We start from the raw sequence: 21,457 nt of genomic DNA on the forward strand, positions 1-21,457 counted from the left end.
ATGCTGTTGTTATTGTCTTTTTTTTTCTTTTTTTTTTTTTTTTTTCCTTTTTAACCTTGGCGGTTAAACCTGGACTGTTCAGCCATTCCCCCTTCCTTGCTGGAGACCTTCAGCTGAATTTCTCTTCTTGGCATTACCTGTTGCTGTGCAGATCCAGAAGTGCTTTGACTGTTTCTCAGCATCTGTGAGCATCAACCACAGGTTTTCCATCCTGCAAGGGTACCTCACCATCCTGCTTGCCCTCAAACAGGGCCCAACACGTGTTTGAAACTGACAGCTTGAATGGCCAGGGAGGACCACTGCACCAGCTAATCTGAGCTGCTATACAATCTCTAGTATTTCATGGATTGTTTTCATCCATCTGCTCCTGAACTGAATTCCAAAACCTGGATTTGACCTGGGTGCTGAGTTACCATGTGTGGTGGGGAGGAGTGAAGGGAGGCACAGCTCCTGCAGCCCCTGGGCTGGGCAAGCGTGGGAGGAGAGATGATTGCAGACCTGAAGCCAAGCTGTTGAGATAATTAACGAGGCAAGGATGGGTGATCACTCTTCCCAATGAACTGTGTCCAGAGGCAACATTCTTTGACAGCCTTGACCTGGTTGTCCCAGGATTGTCGGTGTTGCAGTTAAATCTGCAGCTGAGTCGTAGGCAGAGGCAAGTGTAATTATTCAAGGGCATTGTAGGCACTTGTGCCTTTCAGGGGACCTCTGCAACTAATTTTTGTGGGCACCTCATGACCTGTGTGAAGGTGTAAGTACTATTGAAACATGAGACCTCTACTTGAATTCTTGGCAGAGCCTCTCAGTGCAAGATCAGCTCCTTTCTACCTGGGACAGGATTTAGATGAGGTGATGGAGCAACTTCCCCTGCCTGGATGGAGTGACTTGCCCCTGGAAGAGACGAGGGAAAGAGTAACTTTTGCTCTGTGTTGCGGGTTCTCCAGCAGGCAGATTGATGATTAGATTTTGTTGCTGTTTAATTTTACTTGGGGTTGTTCTTCTAAGAGTTTGGTTTGCTCAATAGATGTGACAGATAATAGATAATAGATGTGATATCAATAAGGGCAGCAGAGCTACATAGGACATATCAAAACAAGATCACAGAAACACAGAATCGCAGAATCAGTGTACCTGCTCTTTACCTTAACCTCAGGAAACATTCCTGGTGGAAAATGAAACATTTAGTGGCAACAGATGGAAAAATGTGGGTAGGTGCCTGAGGCCAGCTGTTTCTGTTTCTGTGTTGTTGGTACTGGGACCTGCTGGATTGGAAGGTTCCAGCAATGGAAGTGCAGGAATTGACATGTGAATTGTAGCGTGTAAATGCATTTATAGAATCAGAGAATGGTTTGGGTTGGGAAAAGATGTTAAAGATCATCTCATTCCAGTCTCCCTGCCATGGGAGGGATACATTCCACCAGGCCAGGTTGCTTCAAGTTGCGTCCAACCTGGCCTTGAACACTTCCAGGGATGGGGCAGCCACAGCTTCTCTGGGCAACTTGTGCCAGGTCCTCACCATCCTTACAGAAAAGAATTTTTTCCTAATATCTGATCTAAACCTACTCTCTTTCAGTTTGAAGCCAACTTTTCTTTTTTTTTACCTTTGCTTGCTCTGGTCTCTGGTAACACAGAAGTGTTCCCAAAGAGCCAGTGCTAACCCTTTCAGGCCAGTGTAACCTTTACTTAATTGCACCACTGCCATAACCTCACATGTCCCTACAGATACTGAGTGAGATAACAGCCCTGCCTAGGGGAGCTCACTCTCATTAAAAGTGATGGATTACGGCATTGACTCCTGGGATTAAGATCAGAGGCTGATAACGTGGAGAGGTGCTATGGGGAGTGCATTGTTCACCTCAGCTCTCACCTCGTGAGGGGTTGGAGCAAACAATATACAATTTAAATTCCTTAATGCTCCCTGCTCACAACTGTGTGTGCACGTGGCTGCTGGATCACTGGCAGGAGGACCTTGTTGAAAGCTCAGCGTTCCTGTCCAGGCAGGATTGGAAAGTGAAGCTTTGCACCCGAGGAGGGAAGATGCTTGGCACACAGGTGGCAAAGTGAGGGAGGCTGAGGAAGCACGGTGGGAACCTGGGGTGAAGAAGAAATGCATCTTGGGTTTGGGCAAAGATGATGCTACAGTGTCAAGGATCAGTAGAGCCTGGGAGATGAGGGGAGGATGGCCCTTCTGTGAGGTGATATAATTCCATTGAATTATAGAATATCCTGCATTTGGAAGGACCCACAAGGATCATCCAGTCCAAATCCTGGCCCTGCACCCCAGCAATCCCACCCTGTCCCTGAAAGTGGAGTCCAAATGCTCCTTGAGCTCTGGCAGCCTTGATGCTGTGACCACTACCCTGGGGAGCCTGTTCAGTGCCCAGCCACCCTCTGGGGGAAGAACTCTTCCCTGACATAGCTCCATGCCATTCCCTTGGGTCCTGTTACTGGTCACCAGAGAGAAGAAATTGGTGCCTCCCCTTTCCATACAATCATTTCTCTGGTCCTGAATTCCCTTTATGGCTTGTGATCTTTGACCATGGTCCCTTAAAGCACAGTAGGGTGGAGCCTGAGCATCAGCACACTGAAATTTGGTCACGCTGCAGGGTAACTAAACTGGTGGTCTGAAGTTGGGATCAGGCAGAGCAGGTGCTGTAGGGAATGTGTTGGTTAGGAGTGCCCACGACGAGTGGAATGAGCAGTTAATGGCACTTCTTGGCAGACAGGGCAGGTGAGTTTCTCACAAAGGTTTGCTTCTCGTGTGAGAAAGAGAGGTCTCATCCTCCGAGACCTTAACGCGGTTAATGAGAGAGCTCTGCAGCCTCTGAGGGTAAACTCTTCCCAGGGTTTCCCCAATCCATTGGGTTAGGTGTGAGCTTATCTTGGTGTGTTTGAAAACCACTCTGCCTTGTTGCAGCATGTCCTTAAGTATGCAAAGAGTTACAAATACGTGACCCTGAATTGCCCATGTTGTAGTTCCCAGTGCGTAAGAAGGGAAAGGAGGTTTCTCTTTCCATTGAGGAGCTGGGTGACTAAGGCCATCCACAGGCAGGCTTTTAAGGAGTAGGATGCAGGTCACAGAATCAGAGAATAGTTTGGGTTGGAAGGGCCTTTAAACCTCATCTAGTTACAATCATCCTTTCAAAGGCAGGGACACTTCCCAGAAGACCCGGTTTCTCCAAGCTCTATCCAACCCGGTCTTGAACACTTCCAGGGATGGGGCAGCCTTCTCTGGACAACCTGTGCCAGTGTTGTCATACAGAGTTTTGATTAAGTCCATGTTGATGAAACAGAGACACATTCTCGCAGACACAAATCAGATAATCATGTTGTGGAAAGATTAGCCCCTGATTTAGCAAGGGAATGGAGAACAGACATGCATCCTGCGAGGTGCAATCACTCATTTACCTGTCAGGCTTGATCATTTTGAATAGTCAAGGCTTTGGCCTTTTTTCTCTGAGTATATAAACAATTCTTATTTATCTTTTAAATGATTCTGGATAAGCTCCCAGAAGAATTAAAATGTTGAATGGCTTTGTGACATGTCTGTAGGCAGCTGTCTTCTCCAGTACATGTTTGTGGTTACCTCTCCCATGACCAGGGGAAATCAGGTTATGTTAAATCTGTACTTGAGGAGCACAAGAACAGCCCCACGTGTCTGAAGTCAGACTGTTCAGGTGCATTTCTTTTGTTGTTTGCTCACAGCTTCATCTAAAAGCACCTATTTCTGCAAGTCTTACAAATAGGAATCATTCTTTGGAAGGACAATGGAACAAAGGAATGTGCAGAAATAGCTGACGTGATTATCAGTCACATCACAAATGGGGTTTCTGTCACTTCCTCAGATTTATTACTTAAATCTGCAGCATACAGGTTGTCGGCGTCCTTTGGGAGAAGGATTGTTGTACTGACAATGTGACTTCCCTGCACAGCATTCTTGTGGACATTCCTCCTCAGCCATCTGGGCTCAAAAAATTCATTGGCCTGCCATGTGCTCCAGCTTGAAGGGTAGCACTGGTTTTGCCTCTGTGGGAGCCTTGTGGATCCCTTGCAGAATTGCTGCCCTGGGAGGCAGTGAAGTGCTTAGAGCTGTGGTTTCCAGCTGTACTGGAAAGGAGCTGATGGATGGTTTGATTTGCTGCTAAGGACCATTCTGTAAAGTTGTAGCAGAGTTTAGGCTGGAGCTATGCAGCCTAACTGTGTAATTCCCCTCCTGTGTAATTCCTCCTTTGGCACTCGCTTGTGCTGAAGATGAGAGACAACTTTGGCTTTCAGGAGGTTCGAGTTAGAAGAAAGATATTCTTCTGGAATTTTCATTGCAGGTAAAATATGCAACAATAAACACTTCTGTAACAAAGAAAGAAAGCCTTTGATATTCAGTGTCTTCTATACTGTGTGATTGAGAGGTGATCAAATGGCATGTAATCTGCCTGCATGAAACCTTTTCTGAATGCCTCAACAGTTTTGTTTCTTTCCTACCTCTTTGGGAGTGCTGATCCTGTGCCTGGACAGAGTGAGCCTCTGGTGCTATGGAGTCTTTTGCCAGGTTACATATGTTTCATCATTCTCCACCCCACAGAGATGTAATCCTGTGCCTTTAGGCGTTGCAAGAGAGAAATGAATGGTATGTACTTTCCAATGAGCTGCTGAGGGCAGCTGGGTTCGAGTGAACTCTGGTGAGCGTCCTGCTCATGGATGGATGGACATGGCTGTGGGTGTAAGGAGACCAAGAATAAGCTCTGCTGGGAACTGGAGGGTGTAGTGGCTAAGAAATTTTAAGCATTAGTGAATTTGAAGTGTTTAGTGGTGCTGGAGAAGCCGGAATGCTTTGCCAGAGGGGTCAGTGACCATGTCCACCACCAACAACACACTGCGAGCAAATCAGGACTGGGGAAATGGGAAAAGGGTGTGGTGGCTTAAAGAGCCATCATGGTGGGATAGCCAAAAAGGGAAGGGGTTTCTTGGGGCCAAGAACAGAAATTCAATATTCAGTACCCCCTAGGAGGCTTTTTTTTTTTGTTTATTTCTTGGATAAAACTTGAGTTTATTATGTAGCTCACTGCTCAGAGAGCCTGACAGAAAAGCAACAAAGAAGTGCCTCTTGTTGCTAGGCCACCATGACATGACACTTCCTTTTATTTCCCTCCAGGGAGGGAGAATTTGTACTTTAAGATATTTTATATGTAGGTAGGGTTGAGTCACCTCACACAGTTTAGATAAAGGGTAGATTGAAGGTAAGTGATGTGTTGGGTTATGCTGAACTGGAGAAATGTGCCAAGGAGATTATCATTCCTGATCCTTATATCCAGGTGAAAACTGCTGCACTGCCTGCAGAGTGCATGAACTCCCTGGCTGGGAGTAAGGCCAGGACATTCCAGACAGCAGAACGTGGCCAGGGATCCTGCATTTGCTGTCAGATGCTGCCACTTGTCGTAGGTGTTCTCTGTCACGTGAGTAGATGAAAACAACAAAGAGAGAAGGGAAGATGGAGATGAGCTGGGAACCTGTAACAAAAAAATATATCACAATTCGAGATACAGAAAGTTTTCTTATTTTCTTGTTCAAGAGGCAGAAGAAGGTTCACACGGAGAGAGGTGTGTGTGTGTGTAACACAAGCTACTGCTTATGTGACCTCTTTGCCATAACTAACAAAACCTTGTCTATCTTTTTTGCTCCCGGAAATGGTGATTAATATCAGGTTGGCTAATGAGGTGAATGACCAGTTCACAAGGGCTGGCAGATGAGGTGACAGCATTTCTATAGGCCATCAGTGAAGAGGCCTTGGACAGATGCCCCTTTATGGTTTGCTGAGAGACCTATTTGTGTTTTAGCATCTCAACACAAACAAATCAATCACAGAATGGTTTGGGCTGGAGGGACTTTAAAGCTGACCCCATTCCAAAGCCCTGCCATGGGCAGGGACACCTTCCACTAGCCCAGGTTGCTTCAAGCTCTGTGCAGCCTGGCCTTGGACACTTCCAGGGCTGAGGCAGCCACAGCTTCTCTGGGCAACCTGGGCCAGGGCCTCATCACCCTTAAAACCAAGGGCTCCTTCCCAATATCCCACCTAACCCTGCCCTCTGGCAGTGGGAAGACAGTCACCCTTGTCCTGTCCCTGCATCCCTTGTCCCAAGTCCCTCTCCAGCTCTCCTGGAGCCCCTTTAGGCACTGGCAGAGGCTCTCAGGTCTCCCTGGATCCTTCTCTTCTCCAGGTGAACACCCCCAGCTCTCCCAGCCTGTCTCCACTGAAGAGGTGTTCTCGCCCTTGGAGTACCTCCGTGGCCTCCTCTGGACTTGCACTACCTTACAGAGTATCACATTCTCCCCCACCAAATCACTATACCACAATGTGTTTTACAACTGCTTTGTCACTGAGGCACCAGGATTGTTTGCTGGAAAATTCCACTTGAAAAAAATTCCCTCTTTTCCTTCGCATTGCACCATTCCAGGGGCACGCTTTCCCTAGAATTATCTCTCTAAGTGAACCAATTAACCAATCTAATCCTTAACCTCCCAATGATCTCACCCTTCTCTGATTAAACTGATGACCAATCCATGAATGTTTAAAGTAAAGTGAGGGGATTTGTAATTTGTCAGTTTCCTAAGCCCACAGCTCCCATCCTTGTTAAAATCTATACATCCTCATGAGAGGCAAAAGAAAAGAAGAGGTTTCCCGGAGAAGTTTTTGCTTTGAACTCCCAGTTTTGCAATCACGTGCACATGTCATTTTATTTTACTTAAAAAATTAACATTGTTGACATCACCAGGCCTAAAAGTGGAAGCAGTTGCTCCAGTGTTCCAAGCACAGCTGAGCTGTATTTTCCCTCACAGGTGTTTCTGTTAGATTGCAGCACTGATTTTGTTGCTCCTTTCTAAGTGTCTGAATTTGTTATGAGAAATCCTCCTCATGCCAATGATCTTAAGGGTCTTTTACAACCTAAATGATGATTCTGTGATTCTGTGAATATGCCTCATATCTGAGGCCAGCTTTCAAGCTGCATCAATCCCCAGGGCAGGTTGAAATACTGGTGCTGTTGGCCAGATTCCATCCGGCTTCAGGCTGGATCTCGTTGCCCCAGTCTCTGAGGCTCTTGCCACAGCACAAGTGATATGATCTCCTCTGTCACAACCTTGCTCCTTCAGCCTCCCTTTTGCTGGCTCTTGCTGGTTTCCTTCTTCAGTGATACCCTTGTGTGATGCCCAGGACCACCAGGTTGCAGAGTTGCTCGTGTTCCCCCTCTCTCTTCACCTCTCTTTCTAACCCCAGGTGAGCATTGCTGTGTCCAGCAAAAGGCAGGGCTTCAATGCTGCTGTATCCTGTTGTGTGTGCCAAGGACATCTTTGTCCCAGATGCCAAGGGTGGTGTGGGCAGCAGGAGCTAAACCCCAGCCTGTACTGGACCAGGAGGTTGCACTTGCAAACAGTCAGACATGAAAGAGTTCTTGCTGATGGAATGCACAGGAACACTGTGAAGCTGAGTTGTTTTATTTTGCTTTGAGGAAACAACCTCAAGAAGGGAGGTTTGGATTGGATATTAGGGAAAAAACTTAACTGAAACAGTTGTCTGGCCCTGGCACAGGCTGGCCTGGGCAGTGGTGGAGTCCCCATCCCTGGAGGGATTTAAAAGCCACGTGGATGTGGCACTTGGGGACATGGGTTAGTGGTGGCCTTGACAGTGCTGGGGAAACTTGATGAGCCTTTCCAACCTAAACAATTTTGTGATTCTATTCTATGATTTTTCTTTGCATTGGAATGCAGTAGTAAGTCAGGAGGGCTCAACCTCAAGATAAGTAATTTAACCTTCAGAGCCCCTTTGCAAATAAAACATCTTTAAATATTAGCTGTGTAGGATATGTGAAGGAGCCAAGAGGTGTCCATGCTGACTGCTGAGCTCTGTCTGGGCATGGCCTGGAGGATGCTGGCTGGCAAATGCTGGGATGTGTCAAGGCACGTATCCTTAGAGCACGATGGGTGTCTGTGTCAACACCTGATTATTTTCATTTTCCAGCATGGACATAACCTTTAGGGACATAAGATGATCCTTCTGACCCAGATCTATGAAATATTAAGACTGCCAACTCCTGTTTAAACACTTTCTGTTTCAATGCACGTGAAGCTAATTACTGTGGTGTATCTGTACCTTTGAGAATAAGCAGGGCGAGAGTCTTAAGTCACTGGGATGTATTGGCTTTGGCAGTTATGCAGTTTCCTCATCTCATTCAAAATCTGGAGTAAGCTAAACCTCTGGTAACAGAAAAAGGCTTTATCACCCGAGGGCAGTTTTCAGCGGCAAGAAAAAGAGAGAAAGCTTCAGAGAGGTGTTAATTTGTGCCTAACGATTCTCTTGCCATAGTGATCTTTGTGGTGCTTGCACTCTGAGGGAGAGGGAAATAATCAAGCACTAATCAAGCAGTGATCTTTCCAATGCACAGCACTGCTTCCTCATGGGTAGCATCTTTCTTAGCGGGTGAATTATTCCTCGCTATGGCCAAATTCTGTGTCAACCCTTTACACTGAATGTCAAGATTCAAGAGATTAGATAACAATCAACACGAGCATTCTTTATACTGTTTATATTTCATTTGCAGCACGGTAAAACCAAATAAAACCCGCACCAGTGCTGGGGGATCAGATAAAGGAGATTTCATTGTTGCACGTCCTCAGATTTAAGCATCTAAAAGGCTGGTGTGCAGCAGTTCATACCTCGGGTTTGGTCCTGCTTCTGCAGCTCTTGGGTCTCGTACTCAGGTAACCTGGGATGAATGTTTCCTCCTCCTAGTCCACCACCACCACCACCATCATCACCATCATCATCATCATCAAGGATTCTCTGCCTTTGCTGCATGACTGAACACTGGCCTCTTGAGCCCAAACCAGACACTGGTTTGCTAGGGGAAGGGGAAATAAGTGTCTTAGAATCACAGATGTGTGTATTCATATGTATGTATTTATGTATGTATATATGTATGTATTTATTTTAAGAACTGTAAACACAGTGACAACTCTTTTGCTATGTTATGCTGGCACTGGGAGGGAGGTAGTCCAGGAAAATACCCCAAAATTCCTGCCCCACCTAAGTGTTTCTTACTGAGCCTGGTTAACACCTGAGCATCAGAAAAAGAATGAAGAGAGAGTACTTGAAAAAAACCAAACAATCAGGTGACTTGCATAGCTTTTATTTGATGTAAAGGAAAAAAAAAAGAGTAGTTTCAATAATAAGATAAATTCTGTTAGCAAAGACTGTGTTATGAAGGATAATGGGAAGAAGCATGACACTTATGTTCTGACTGATACACATGTCAAATTACCAAATAGCTGGTTTTTTGTGAGGGGCGATGGGAAGAACAAACTCTTTAGATAGCATAAAACGTAGGATTAATTCTGAATGACGTGCAAAATCTTTCTAATGGCTGAGACATGGCCTTCATCTTTTGTTGTTTTTCAGTTCTGTGCATATGATTTCTTTAAGGTACTGCCAAAATGTCCCTGTTGCTCAGCAACAGCAAGCTGGAATAGCACCAGTTGGAGGAAATCTGCTGATTTACACTGGCCATAAAGTGTGTTCTCTTACCCGAGTGTAGATTTTGACATTAGAATGAAAGCAGGCTTTGTAGCTTTGGCTCTCTGGGGCACACATGGTCCTGGATGGGGAGGTGTCAGTTCAAACACCAAAATATCCTTTTACATTTCAGTTTGATAAATCCTATGATTTATCCAGAACCACTAGATGGTTTGGGTTGGAATGGACACCTGAAGGTCATTAGTCTAACCCCCCTCCAATGACCAGGGACATCTTCAAGTAGACCAGGTTGCTCAGAGTCCTGTCCAGCCTGACCTTGAATATTTCCAGGGATGGAACATCCACCATATCTGTGTGCAACCTGTGCCAGTGCCTCACCACACTCATTATAAAAAATTTCATCCTTATATTTGGTCTGAATCGACCTACTTTTAGTTTAAAACAGTCACCTCTTGTCCTACTGCAACAAGCCCTGATAAAATGTTTGTCCCAGTCTTTGTTAAGGGGACCTTTAAGTGCTGAAAGGTCTCCCTGGAGCCTTCTCTTCTCCAGCTGAACACCCCCAGCTCTCCCAGCCTGTCTCCAGAGCAGAGAGAGGGGCTCCAGCCCTTGGGGCATTTCTGTGGCCTTCTCTGGACCTGCTCAGAGCTTACTCTAGACAGAACATGACCTCATCTAGACCCAATCTGGGATCCTGTGCAGCATCTCCCCTAGGAATGAGTCACTACCTGGTCTATAGGAGGTTTTCAAGCTCTGCTGGACCCAGCACTGTGCTTTTGGCTGATTGTGCCTCCTGTACAGACGCAGAGTTTACCTGTTACGTGTAAGAAGGCATTGGTGCAGCAAAATGCCAAAAGACTGAGAGAGCTGGGAGTGTTCATCCTGGAGAACAGAAGGCTCCAGGGAGACCTGAGAGCCCCTTCCAGTGCCTGAAGGGACTCCAGAAGAGCTGGAGAGGGACTTGGGACAAGGGATGGAGGGACAGGATGAGGGGGAATGGCTTCATAAGTACAGAGGGCAGGGTTAGATGGGACATTAGGAAGGAATTGTTGTCTGTAAAGGTGATGAGGCCCTGGCCCAGGTTACCCAGAGAAGCTGTGGCTGCCCCATCCCTGGAAATGTCCCAGACCAGGTTGACAGAGCAACCTGGGCTAGTGGAAGGTGTCCCTGTCCATGGCAGTGGAATAGAATGAGATGGTCTTTGATGTCCCTTCCTACTCAAACCTGTCTGTAGTTCTAGGATTCTGTGATAAGCACAAGAGCAGAAGTTGAGTTTCCTAAATATCTCACATACACTGACTTAAAAACTGTATTTTCCAATGTCTTCCGCACTATTTATTAAAAACATAACATGTATTTGGAAAGCTTAGTGATGATAAATAGAGGGGAACTTATACCAAACTCAAAAAGAGATGAATATTTGTTTTAAAAATTAGCTCCACACAATATTATGTAGGAATTTATTAAGTAAGACACCATAAGTGGTATGTTTTTACAAATGGCCTCCGGAGTGTCAGTCGCACAGAAACACTGTTGAACATCTGAAAACCTGAAACTTTACTGGAATATACTGCCAGCAATTCATCCCAAATATTTTATACTCAGATCTCTGCGATGCTTGAAAAACAACGTGCTTCTTTTGTGGTCTCCCCCCCCCAACTCAGAAATCATCAGTAGCACTAGTCACAGGCTGGATTTTATGTTATCTGCTACAAGAAGAGCAGAGTGTGATTTGCTTTTCCCGGAGCGACGTTACTGCACGAAGGGTCATGCCAACTGCAAGACCTTAGGATATGGAGTATTTTTGGTGAAGATATCATCTTCACCATGAGATGGAGTATCTCTGTGAGCCAGAGAGGTGGCTGAACCAGAAAGCCTGATTAGGTGGCCAATGCTGTTGGGTGCAAGGTCAGCTTCTCCCCTTCTCCCCTGCAAACCCTGGGAGCCTGTGCCAGAAGTGGAACGTGGCTGGTCTGCTGCAGAGCTCTGCTGCTCTGGTCCCTGAACAGTCCTATTGGGGGGCAGAGAGAAATGGCAGAGCAGCAGCTTCATAGAATCTTTAATGTTGGAAAAGACCTCTAAGACCACCCACTCCAACCACTCCCCCAGCACTGCCAAGGCCACCACTAAACCATATCCCCATATGCCACTTCCACAGGGCCTTTAAATCCCTCCAGGGATGGGGACTCCAACATTGCATTGGGCAGCTGTGCCAGGGATGGACAGCCTTTTCAGTGAAGAAGTTTTTTCCCAATATCCAGCCTAAATCTCCCTGGTGTAACTTGAAGATGTTTTCTCTCACCTTGTTCCTTGAGAGCAGAGCCCAACCCCCCCAGGCTCCACTCTCCTGTCAGGGAGCTGCAGAGAGCCAGAAATCCCCCCTGAGCACCAGCAGGAGATTGGGACAGAGCAGCATTTTGCTGTGTTTGATATCGGTGGTCTGAGGGGGACAGTGCAGGGAGGGAGGTCAAGGAGATCACCTCAAACTGGTTCTACTTTTCATAGACTGAACAGACCCATTTTATTGCACAGGAAAGGGACAGCAGTGACTTTTTTTTGCCGTCCCCTCCTTTGTTAACCCATCACCAGGCTCAAGTATTAAGAAAAATCATGAGATTAACACAAAAATCATGAAAATCATCCCCATCTTATGTTTGGTGGCTGCTAATGCACATTTCTCTCCACGGGGCTCAAGAGGTCCTCCAGGTAGAATTCTTCACCACCTATTTCATACTTGACAAAGGGTACTCTTTATTCCACTTCTCTGCTACTATGAAGCTATCTAAGATGTATCCTATTGCTGTCATAAGGTGGTTTTAGCCATTTATTAGGAGTTCCCTCAGATGCTGAAAGATCCTCTTCATTGCTTTACATCTGATTGCTGTGCCTTCACTTTCACAGATTTTTCTTTACAACTTCTAAGTGATTTCCCCATTGTTTTATTATTCAAGTGTCTTTCCAGACATATGTGCTTTAAAATCATTACAGGCTGGTCTTGGAAAAGGTCCTTCCAACACAGTCATATCTAATAGAAATTTTGTTCTAATAGAACAAACAAGACATGGTGGAAAAGGTCTCTCCATTCAGAAGGTGGTGTTTGACTCTGTAGCACACAAATCACAGTCTATTGGGGAAACACCTTGTGGTCTTGCCTTAAAGTCTGCCAAGTATCTCTCTTCTTGGGTCTTTATGCCTCGCAGGAAGACCTTTGATGTTTCCTCATCTTCAGATAATAAGCTCGGTTGGCTTCTGGGTAGGCGACTTTGGAGAGTGGCATCTTGTAGATGGCAGAGTTGGTCGTGGTTATTAGCAGGAAAGTCAATGCAGACAAGCAGAAAGACCAGGTTCCTGATGGTACCCCAAACTGCAAAGAAAAAATAGCAAACCACCTATTCATTATGTCTTTCTTTTATTTGAATAAAACCCAGAGCCAGGCACTTTGGAATAAGGTTTCTCAAGGAAGTATAGACCTGGTTCTGCATTGAGCCTTCCCCTAGGGAGACAGAGTTTCTTTATGAGATCTTGACACTGTGCATTAGCCTGCAATATCTATCAGCTCTGGTGAGAGGGCTGCCTTCTCTTTGTGCATCTACCCTGGTCTTGGAGGGACATGAGGCAAGAGTGAGTGGACATGAGGCAGGAATGGACACCAGAAGCATTCAGCTTTTCCCTGGGCTGTTGTACTGATTGTCCTTTGGCAATTGAGAAAGGGAATTAAACCCAAATGTAGTATTTCTTTGCACATGTGGAGTGCCCTTTCTCAATCGTATCAGGCATGAAGTATAGAAATGTAAATATCTGAAAGAGAGGAGACCTTACAGCAGCCTGCCAGTGCCTTCAGGGGCTCCAAGAGAGCTGAAGAGGGCCTGCAGTGACAGGACAAGGGGGAATGGTTTCACAATGACAGAGGGCAGGTTTAGATGGGATACTGGGAGGAATTGAGAGTTGAGGGTGGTGAGGCCCTGGCACAGGTTGCCCAGAGAAGCTGTGGCTGCCCCATCCCTGGAAGTGTCCAAGGACAGGTTGGATGGGGCCTGGAGCAACCTGGGCTAGTGGAAGGTGTCCTTGCCCATGGCAGGGGGTGGAATGAGATGATCTTTAAGGACCCTTCCAACCCAAACCATTCTGTGACTCTGTGATCTCATAAGTGTTGAGAGCTGAGCTGTGGAAGTTCATTCAAACTCTGAGGAAGAAAAGTCGTAAGTGATGATTCTAAGTGACCTATTCCAATGGGAATCACACCACCCCCCTGGGCAGATAATAACCCCTCTTCCAGACCATTTCTGCCTTTGGCTGAATTCCTCTCCACATCTTGGTGTTTTGCCTGACAAGCCAGGAAAAAACACAGATCAGTGCTCAGATCTCTTGCTAGAAACCAGACCTTAACTGATACATTACTTACCACAGACAACATGCTGGTCACTGCTGCTCCCAGGTAGGCACTGAAGAGTGCTGTGAAAAAGAAAGGTAGTTCCTGGTGAGTTCAGTTGCTCATAGAGTAGGACAGCAAGGACCAACATCTCTCACCCTGCCTTGGGTAGCTCAACCAGTGATCATGACCCTGCCTCAACAGCTCTTTCTTTAGCACTGTGTCCCCTCCAGCCTGGAGCCTACGGAAAGGGCGAAACAAACAAACAAACAAACAAACAAAACAACTGGAGTGATGAGAAATGTGCTAAGGAATCAGAGGCTTTTGAAAAATGCACTGACATGGAAAGTATGTAGCTTGATGGATGGGGTTAAACAGGAAAATAACCCCTCCACCCTCATCTGTCCTGCCTCTGGGGCTTGAAGGTGGGTCAATGAGATACAAAGCTAAATCTTTTTTATATGAGCACTAAATGAACAACAGTTTCACTCCCAGCTTACTCTGATATTGAAATTTCATATGGAACTGCCTTATAAATAATTCTTCAGTCATGCTGTGTTACCTAGCTCAAGCCCTTGGTATCCATTTCAATAGAATGGGGAATGTGTACTGTCTAACTACAGCTGTGGACTGATCTTGAGCTCCACTTTTCTCAAAGTTTAGGTATGTCCTTCTTCAAAGAAGGAATCTGAGCTGGCATCTGTGATTGGAAAACCCACCATGATTCATCCAGCAACGGAAGAACAAACACAATTAACGTCTCAAAACGAATCGCCCAGTTTCAAAGGCCTTGGTTAATCAGTGTCCACTGATCACCTCTCTTGTTTTTAAACACAGCTCTTGGCTGAAAATAAAAGGACAGCTTTTATTCTGTCAGGGTACATTTAAAGCCACGTCTCCAACACCTGGCTCCATCATTTGTCAGTCTCACCTAAGTCCATCTGCCTGCCTGGAGGTGCCCATCCGGCTCCATCCACCTCTGCTACAAATGCCTCTCGAGTCACTTCAAAAGGAAGAGTGGCTGAGGTGAGAACACATCGGGTACTTACCGCAGGCAATTGCCAGCAGATGTGTCTGCCAGGTGAGGGCGTAGAACATGCCCCCAATGGCAATGCAGGAGAGGGAGCTGTTGTAGCCCCACAGCCCGGAGTAGATCTGGCTAAACGGTGTTGCCAAGCTCAGCCCTGGAAAAAAATAAGCCGAAGATGTTGTCATTCCTTGGCCAAAGAGGTGAAAGCAGCGGAGGAATGGCAGGAATCCAGCTCTTCAAGGGTTCTAGCCAGCATATGTGCGTGGAGTTCCTATTTGTGGTCGTGTTGTTCCAGTCTAACGCCAAAGCCACTTTAATCTGATGAATTCATGGCAGAATTTCCCTGAGCTGAATTTGGTGATCTGATTTCAACAGCGGACATATGAGCCCGTGTGTGAGCCTTAAATGCATCCCTGGTGCCCACACATCCACACTGATGGCTATGACTTTTATTAGTCTGCTCCTAAACCCACCAGAATATATCCAGAAATTAAGTATTTCATGGTAAAAGTTCATCTCAGCCCAACACACACTTCTGAAGATTTTCACCATCATAAAACAAGGTAAGAGAATGGGGAAGTCAATCAAAAGAATTCTGAAAGCAGAAGTCTATGTGTGTTTTGTTTTCAAGCAGTTGTTCTTCAATGGAAGAAAAACTTGTGACTGTAAGTGCTCTGCTTATTGCAGTTCCTCTTTTGTTCTCTATGCTTTTGTACAAATCTGTGACACAATTCAAGTCCTTACCTGCCAGCATCCCCACTGCTGAGCCAATCACTGCATGCAGACAAATGAGTGGGGAAGAGATAAATAAAGCCACCAGGAAGATTCCCCCAGTCCAGGGATTGTCACAACCATAAACCTGACCCACACCGACTGGAATGGATTGCAGGAGCTGTAAGAATTGAAAAAAACTCACAAAATCAACAACAACAACAACAACAACAACAACAAAACCACAAGACAATTTGTTATTTATTATCAGCATTGTAACTTTTTGGTTTTTAACCTATTTTTCTTGGCCAGCTTCGTGTTTGGCATTTGCTGGACGCACTCTGTCTTTCTAAGTGGAGCATTTGGATGCCTCTTGGGAGACAGCAGGGCATTTCCACAGGGTTGCCCCTTCAACGGAAATGAGTCATGACTTGTTCCCTAGCCATGAGCTCCTCTGCCAGGTTTTTGGTCTAATATCAAACATAAATATTTTGTGAAAAGGTTTACTCATTGTATCTGCACCTGCTGCTGACTTGGCCATGTTTACATACCCATATGAACCATGACAGGGAGCCCAGGGCACGGAAGTGCTCAGGTAGATGATGCCTTTGAGAGGACATTCCCCTCTGACTGGGCAGATCCAAGGGTGATATGGCCAATAATGGCTTGGTCAGAATAATGAGATTTTAACTCAGGAAAGGCTTTATTCTCAGTTTAGTTATATACCTGAAACTCTCTTGGGATTCACGAGGAATGTGAATGGAGTTGCTGAGTTGGTGGGACAGGGACCCACAAGCTTGGTCACAGCTTAAAGATGGTTTTGAGGCACTTTTCCATTTATGACCCCCATAAAATTATGCACCATGGTAAGTGTTCTGAAATGTCACTTTCGGGTTGATATTTAGTGTCAATTAACTTCCCTTTTCTTAATCACTCCCTGGGAATCCCTCAAAATAGTCTGCTGAGCCTTGGGGAAAAGCAGTTACTCTCATATCTATATGGTTTATAGTGTCATACTATAAAATGTTTCTTTGGGAAGTTCTGACTTGAATATAAATTAAAAATGTATGAATGTGTGCCTGCACCCATTTGTAACTATTCTACCATAGTAATATCTGCTTGCTCATGTCTAATTAGGAAAATGCAATTTTATAAGCACTCTGTGTGAAAAACCCAAATTACCCTGTGAGTTAACTGGAAGTCTCAGCACACCCTTAGCTATGGGGAGGTGATCAGCTACCACAGAAAAGGGGAATTAGATTCTAGAGACTCTTTGAAGATTCAGATCCAACTGCAAATGGAAGATACCAACAGGATTTGTGTTTTTCAGCTATCAAAATGTTCATTCCTAGAGTAAACATTTACATCTTGGATAACAAGCCATTCTATGAACCAAATTTTGTATTGCCAGGCCATACTGCAGTAACAAGGGAGGTGGACCTTTGGGATGAGTCCAGAGTGACAAAGATGCTCTGAGGGCTGGAGCCCCTCTGCTCTGGAGCCAGGCTGGGAGAGCTGGGAGTGTTCACCTGGAGAAGAGAAGGATCCAGGGAGACCTGAGAGCCTCTGCCAGTGCCTAAAGGGGCTCCAGGAGAGCTGGAGAGGGACTGGGGACAAGGGATGCAGGGACAGGACAGGGGGGAATGGCTTCCCACTGCCAGAGGGTAGAGTTAGATGGGATATTGGGAAAGAGCCCTTGGTTTTAAGGGTGGTGAGGCCCTGGCCCAGGTTACCCATGGAAGCTGTGGCTGCCTCAGCCCTGGAAGTGTCCAAGGCCAGGTTGGACGGGACTTGGAGCAAGCTGGGCTAGTGGAAGGTGTGTCTGCCCGTGGCAGGAGGGTGGAACGAGATGGTGTTTAAGGTCCCTTCCAACCCAAACCATTCTGGGATCCTACAAAGGAACGTAATATATTTCTGTGGTGTTTTTATTTGTAAGTGAAGAAGACTGTTATCTTTAAGACAACCTACCACTGTGATTTCAGCATCTGTCCAGGTGATGTTTGGTGTTGCTGTTGCAGGCTGAATGACAGTTGTAGGGAAGAAGAGGTTGTGTGGTCCTGATGCAGCCAGATAGAGGGTCAAGGCCAAGTTGAAAGGCAAGGTGAGAACAGGCAGGTCCCACTTACAGAAGACTGAAGCTAAAGCACTGGTGAAAATGGGGCTGAAAGAAGAATAAAATGGTCTCACTAGAAGCTGGTCAGCTAGGCAAAAAAACTACCAGAGCCAAAACCAACCATAAACCCCACTGCAGTCTATTTTTTTTAAGCTATTTAATTCCTCAATCTTTCTGATCAAATCAGACACATGACAGGGTCGCTGCATAAATATCCTGCCCTTTCCAAGGCAGTTATAAATGCCTAGATTCCTGTCATGTTATACAATATATATGGTGAATTCGGTGAGCATGAAGGAGACAGGATCCAGTGATTTAATAGAGGTATTCCCCAGCTCAGTCTCAGTGTTCACCTTTTTTCCTTCCAGCACTTGAACTGGACCCAATACAGGACACCTTTGCCAGGTCTGAGTGAACTGTGAACGTGGCTGTGTGCCCTTGCTCAAGCTTGTGGATCAGAAGTAAAAGGTGACATCGAAGTGACTATAAGACTACATGAACTTCAGGCAGACAAATTATATGCGTGGTTTTAGCAATCTGCAACTAGACATTTTGGGGTCAAAGGCCAGCTTTCAAAATTTTTTGCTGCTGCATTACCTAGAGGATTATTTTGTCATATATATGAGTGAAGTATTATTAGTTGTTTGTTTTGATTAGCGTCAACCATCATGCCTTGGGACCACTGAACAGCTTCTGTGCCTGGAGAAGTAAATTTTCATGACATTTTTATTTGGTGGCTTAAATAGATGGGACACTTGTGGTTGATGACAATGGGGAATGGCGAAAATAATGTTGCTCTTGAAACAAAAATGAATTGATTCATCACAGCGATATGACTCCCATTTAGGGTATTGAATTACGTGTGATCAGCCATTGATTTCCTTCTCCCCACTGGGCTTATTTGTGATTATGTGGGTATTTTTATTTGTTTCTGGATTACATTTGAGTTCAAAAGTGCAAATAATAGCACGGATTTAGCAGTATGTTAGTCGTATTTCCTTTCATTGGGCTCTGCATAGAAATACAACAGCTCAGTCTCAGTGTGGAGACTCATGGGTTGGAAAAAGAAGGGTAGGGGCCATCTGACTTACCAGGTCATGGACAGCAGTGTAACGGGCAGCAGGAGCCACCAGTAGTAGTCTCCCTTAGCAGAGAAGACGGCCACAAGTGATCCCACCAGGATCCCATTGTATCCATACAGGCCGGCTGCTATGGCTGACCTGTGGGAAGGGGAAAGCTAACCTTGAAATCTTCTCACCTGAGAAGGCTTTGCTTGCATCACCCCCTCCCTCCCCAAGCAATTGTGACTCTGTGTGGTGAAGACCTGCCCAGACTCATCCACCGACATTCAGTTTCACACATTTCAATCCCAGGTGCCCTCAGCCACTTCAGTAGGTATGTCCACTGTCCCTTTGTAACAGGTGGGAAGATCTGTCTGGTCCTGCTTGACCAGACACATGGCCAGTGAAGGCTGGATCATGCAATCATAGCAGGTTTGGGTCGGAAGGAACCTTAAAGATCATCTAGTTCCAGGCCCCTGCCAGGGACAGGGACACCTTCCACTAAGTTCAGGCTTCTCATCCATATCATGTGACGTAAGTCAGCACTGAAGTGACCACTTGCTTTTGAGGGGGAAAAGGATGGACTTACCTGTCCTGACCCAGAATAAGTGCTGTTAAGGTTGAGACAACTGTTCCCAAACACGCTGTGAGTGCCCACCAAGGGTTCTGCAGCACAAAGGCAGCAAGGACAATCAGCCCACTGAGGGGATTGTTGACAAACATCACCTGGGATATCCCACGCAGCACCCAGTCAATAAACTGGATCATGAGAGGTTTATCTGGAAGACAGCAAATTAAATAATAAAACAAGCCCCCTAAGGTACACAGATGGTGCTGATTCCGGGATGTATTTTTGAAACTCAGGAAGAGTTCTGGCAGTGGGACTTGGCAGCACAACTGAAGCAATGAATCAACAAGACTGCAAAACCTGACTGGGATTTATTATGGTCTATACTGCAGCCTTACAGCTGGAAAACTGAGATGAACAGCATGGTTGCCAGAACCCCGTGTTATAAACTACCCTGCACCGGATTCATATGAACCAGCTAATTTATGATGTCTGTGGCTCAGATGGCAAATCGTATGAATATCCCACTGCTGATTTATTGTGGGGACCAAACGCACCTACCTATGTGTAATTTAACTTCACAGTGGCAATAGGCTTGACAGAAACTGCTCAGCTGAAAGGACATGGAGTGTTATGAAGAATGGCAGAGCACAGAATAACCATCTGGGGCTATGTTCTGTGGGACTAAATTCCGTTTGTACATGGTTTGTTGGGAGGTAAATGTCATCTCAGACATCCTCAAGATTTAAGCAGTATGTGAATCTCTGCACAAAGCTGATTTTTTTCCACCTACAAAACAGATATAAATCAGGCTAAATGTAGTTTCTGTACTACTCTGACCTGAGTCACATAGCTGAGAAGTTACTTATTACTCCTTTGATGTACTTTTTATTTGGAATCCCCTAATTACTCATGATGAAGGAGCTTTACCTTTTAGCCAGGCTCCAAATTCCTTCATGTCTCCAGTGATGTACCCAACAGCTTTGCAGACTCTCTTTCCACCTTTGCTCAGTGGATTCTGCTTCATTGGCTTTCTCTCCCCCGTGGTGTCTATCTTGACATCAACAATGTTTTCCATGTTATTGTTCTGGCCCTTTGGTAAAATCTAAGACAAAAAGAAAACAAAACAGTTTGTTGTAATGCCTCTCACTAGTTCCTGTTTATTCTCTCTACCACATATTATTGCTCACTTTCTGCTATTTAGGGGCCAGAAAGAGGAAAATCCTTATTCTGAAGATACCTGATTCTCGTGTCTCCATGAACTTATGCTCTGTCCTTCCAGAATTCCACGCAGTCATAGATTTGAACACCACAAGGAATGACCGACCCTTTTGTCATGGTGTTTTACCCGATTTTGAAATCCTTCTCAGCTATATCAGGTGTTCTAGAAATCAAGCAGCTCTTGATTTAAAGGGTCATTTCAAAAAGAGCAAGACAGCATTAGAGGACACTGGCTTAACAGAGGTTGAAGTCTGCCTCAAGATTCAGCTTGATAGAGCTATCCATCCCATATAAGAAGGTGTTTTAATTATTAAGTTTCCTCTGCTGCGTAATTTGTATTTCCAGTTTCAATTTGTCCATCAGCCATCAATAACAGGCATCTAAAGCTGGGTTTATAGGTCTCTGGGATCAGTTCAGCCTTGCTCACAAGCACAGGCTTAGCCTGAGGGATGTTCATGGTGCCTTATTTCATTACTCACACACATTCATACATTTCTTTTCTCAAAAGAACTACACTTTCAGCTACCCATCTTTAGAAATACCCAGCACTGATTCAAGAGCCTAAAGGCCAAATTCACAGTGCTTGATTTCCACTCTACCTCAGTCATGTTGCTTTGTTTTCTGCCAAGACAAGATAGGGGACCACATGTTGGAAGCTGCAGTAAGAAGCCCTAAGGGACTAATGAAAAGACACCTATTAAATTTAGCAGGTACTATAAAAAGATTTAAATAAGGTAGGGGACTGTTATAGGTCAAAAAAAAGATGTTTAGGCCTAAATAAGGTGTTTTGGGTATCCACGCAGGGCTGGCAGAGATGGGGTCCCCTATGGGACACAGTCCTTTTGGATAAGGAGCTGTTGGTAA

At 45.4% G+C, this 21,457-nt stretch overlaps 1 protein-coding gene across 1 annotated transcript; it reads right to left on the minus strand.

The window, feature by feature from the left end:
* Positions 1-11,887: 11,887 nt before the first annotated feature.
* Positions 11,888-20,465, minus strand: SLC14A1 (solute carrier family 14 member 1 (Kidd blood group)). Its single transcript, XM_029962163.1, has 8 exons — positions 20,303-20,465; positions 19,394-19,583; positions 18,835-18,963; positions 17,599-17,791; positions 15,664-15,811; positions 14,939-15,073; positions 13,923-13,972; positions 11,888-12,884 (listed from the first exon to the last, which is right to left on the minus strand). Exons 1-8 carry the CDS (start codon positions 20,448-20,450, stop codon positions 12,708-12,710), a joined length of 1,170 nt encoding a protein of 389 aa, XP_029818023.1. The 5' UTR covers positions 20,451-20,465; the 3' UTR covers positions 11,888-12,707.
* Between the last annotated feature and the right edge of the window lie 992 nt (positions 20,466-21,457).

This window comes from Manacus vitellinus, unplaced genomic scaffold, assembly GCF_001715985.3.
Source record: "Manacus vitellinus isolate BGI_N305 unplaced genomic scaffold, ASM171598v3 scaffold_42_pilon, whole genome shotgun sequence".
NCBI classification, from domain to species: Eukaryota; Metazoa; Chordata; class Aves; order Passeriformes; family Pipridae; genus Manacus; species Manacus vitellinus.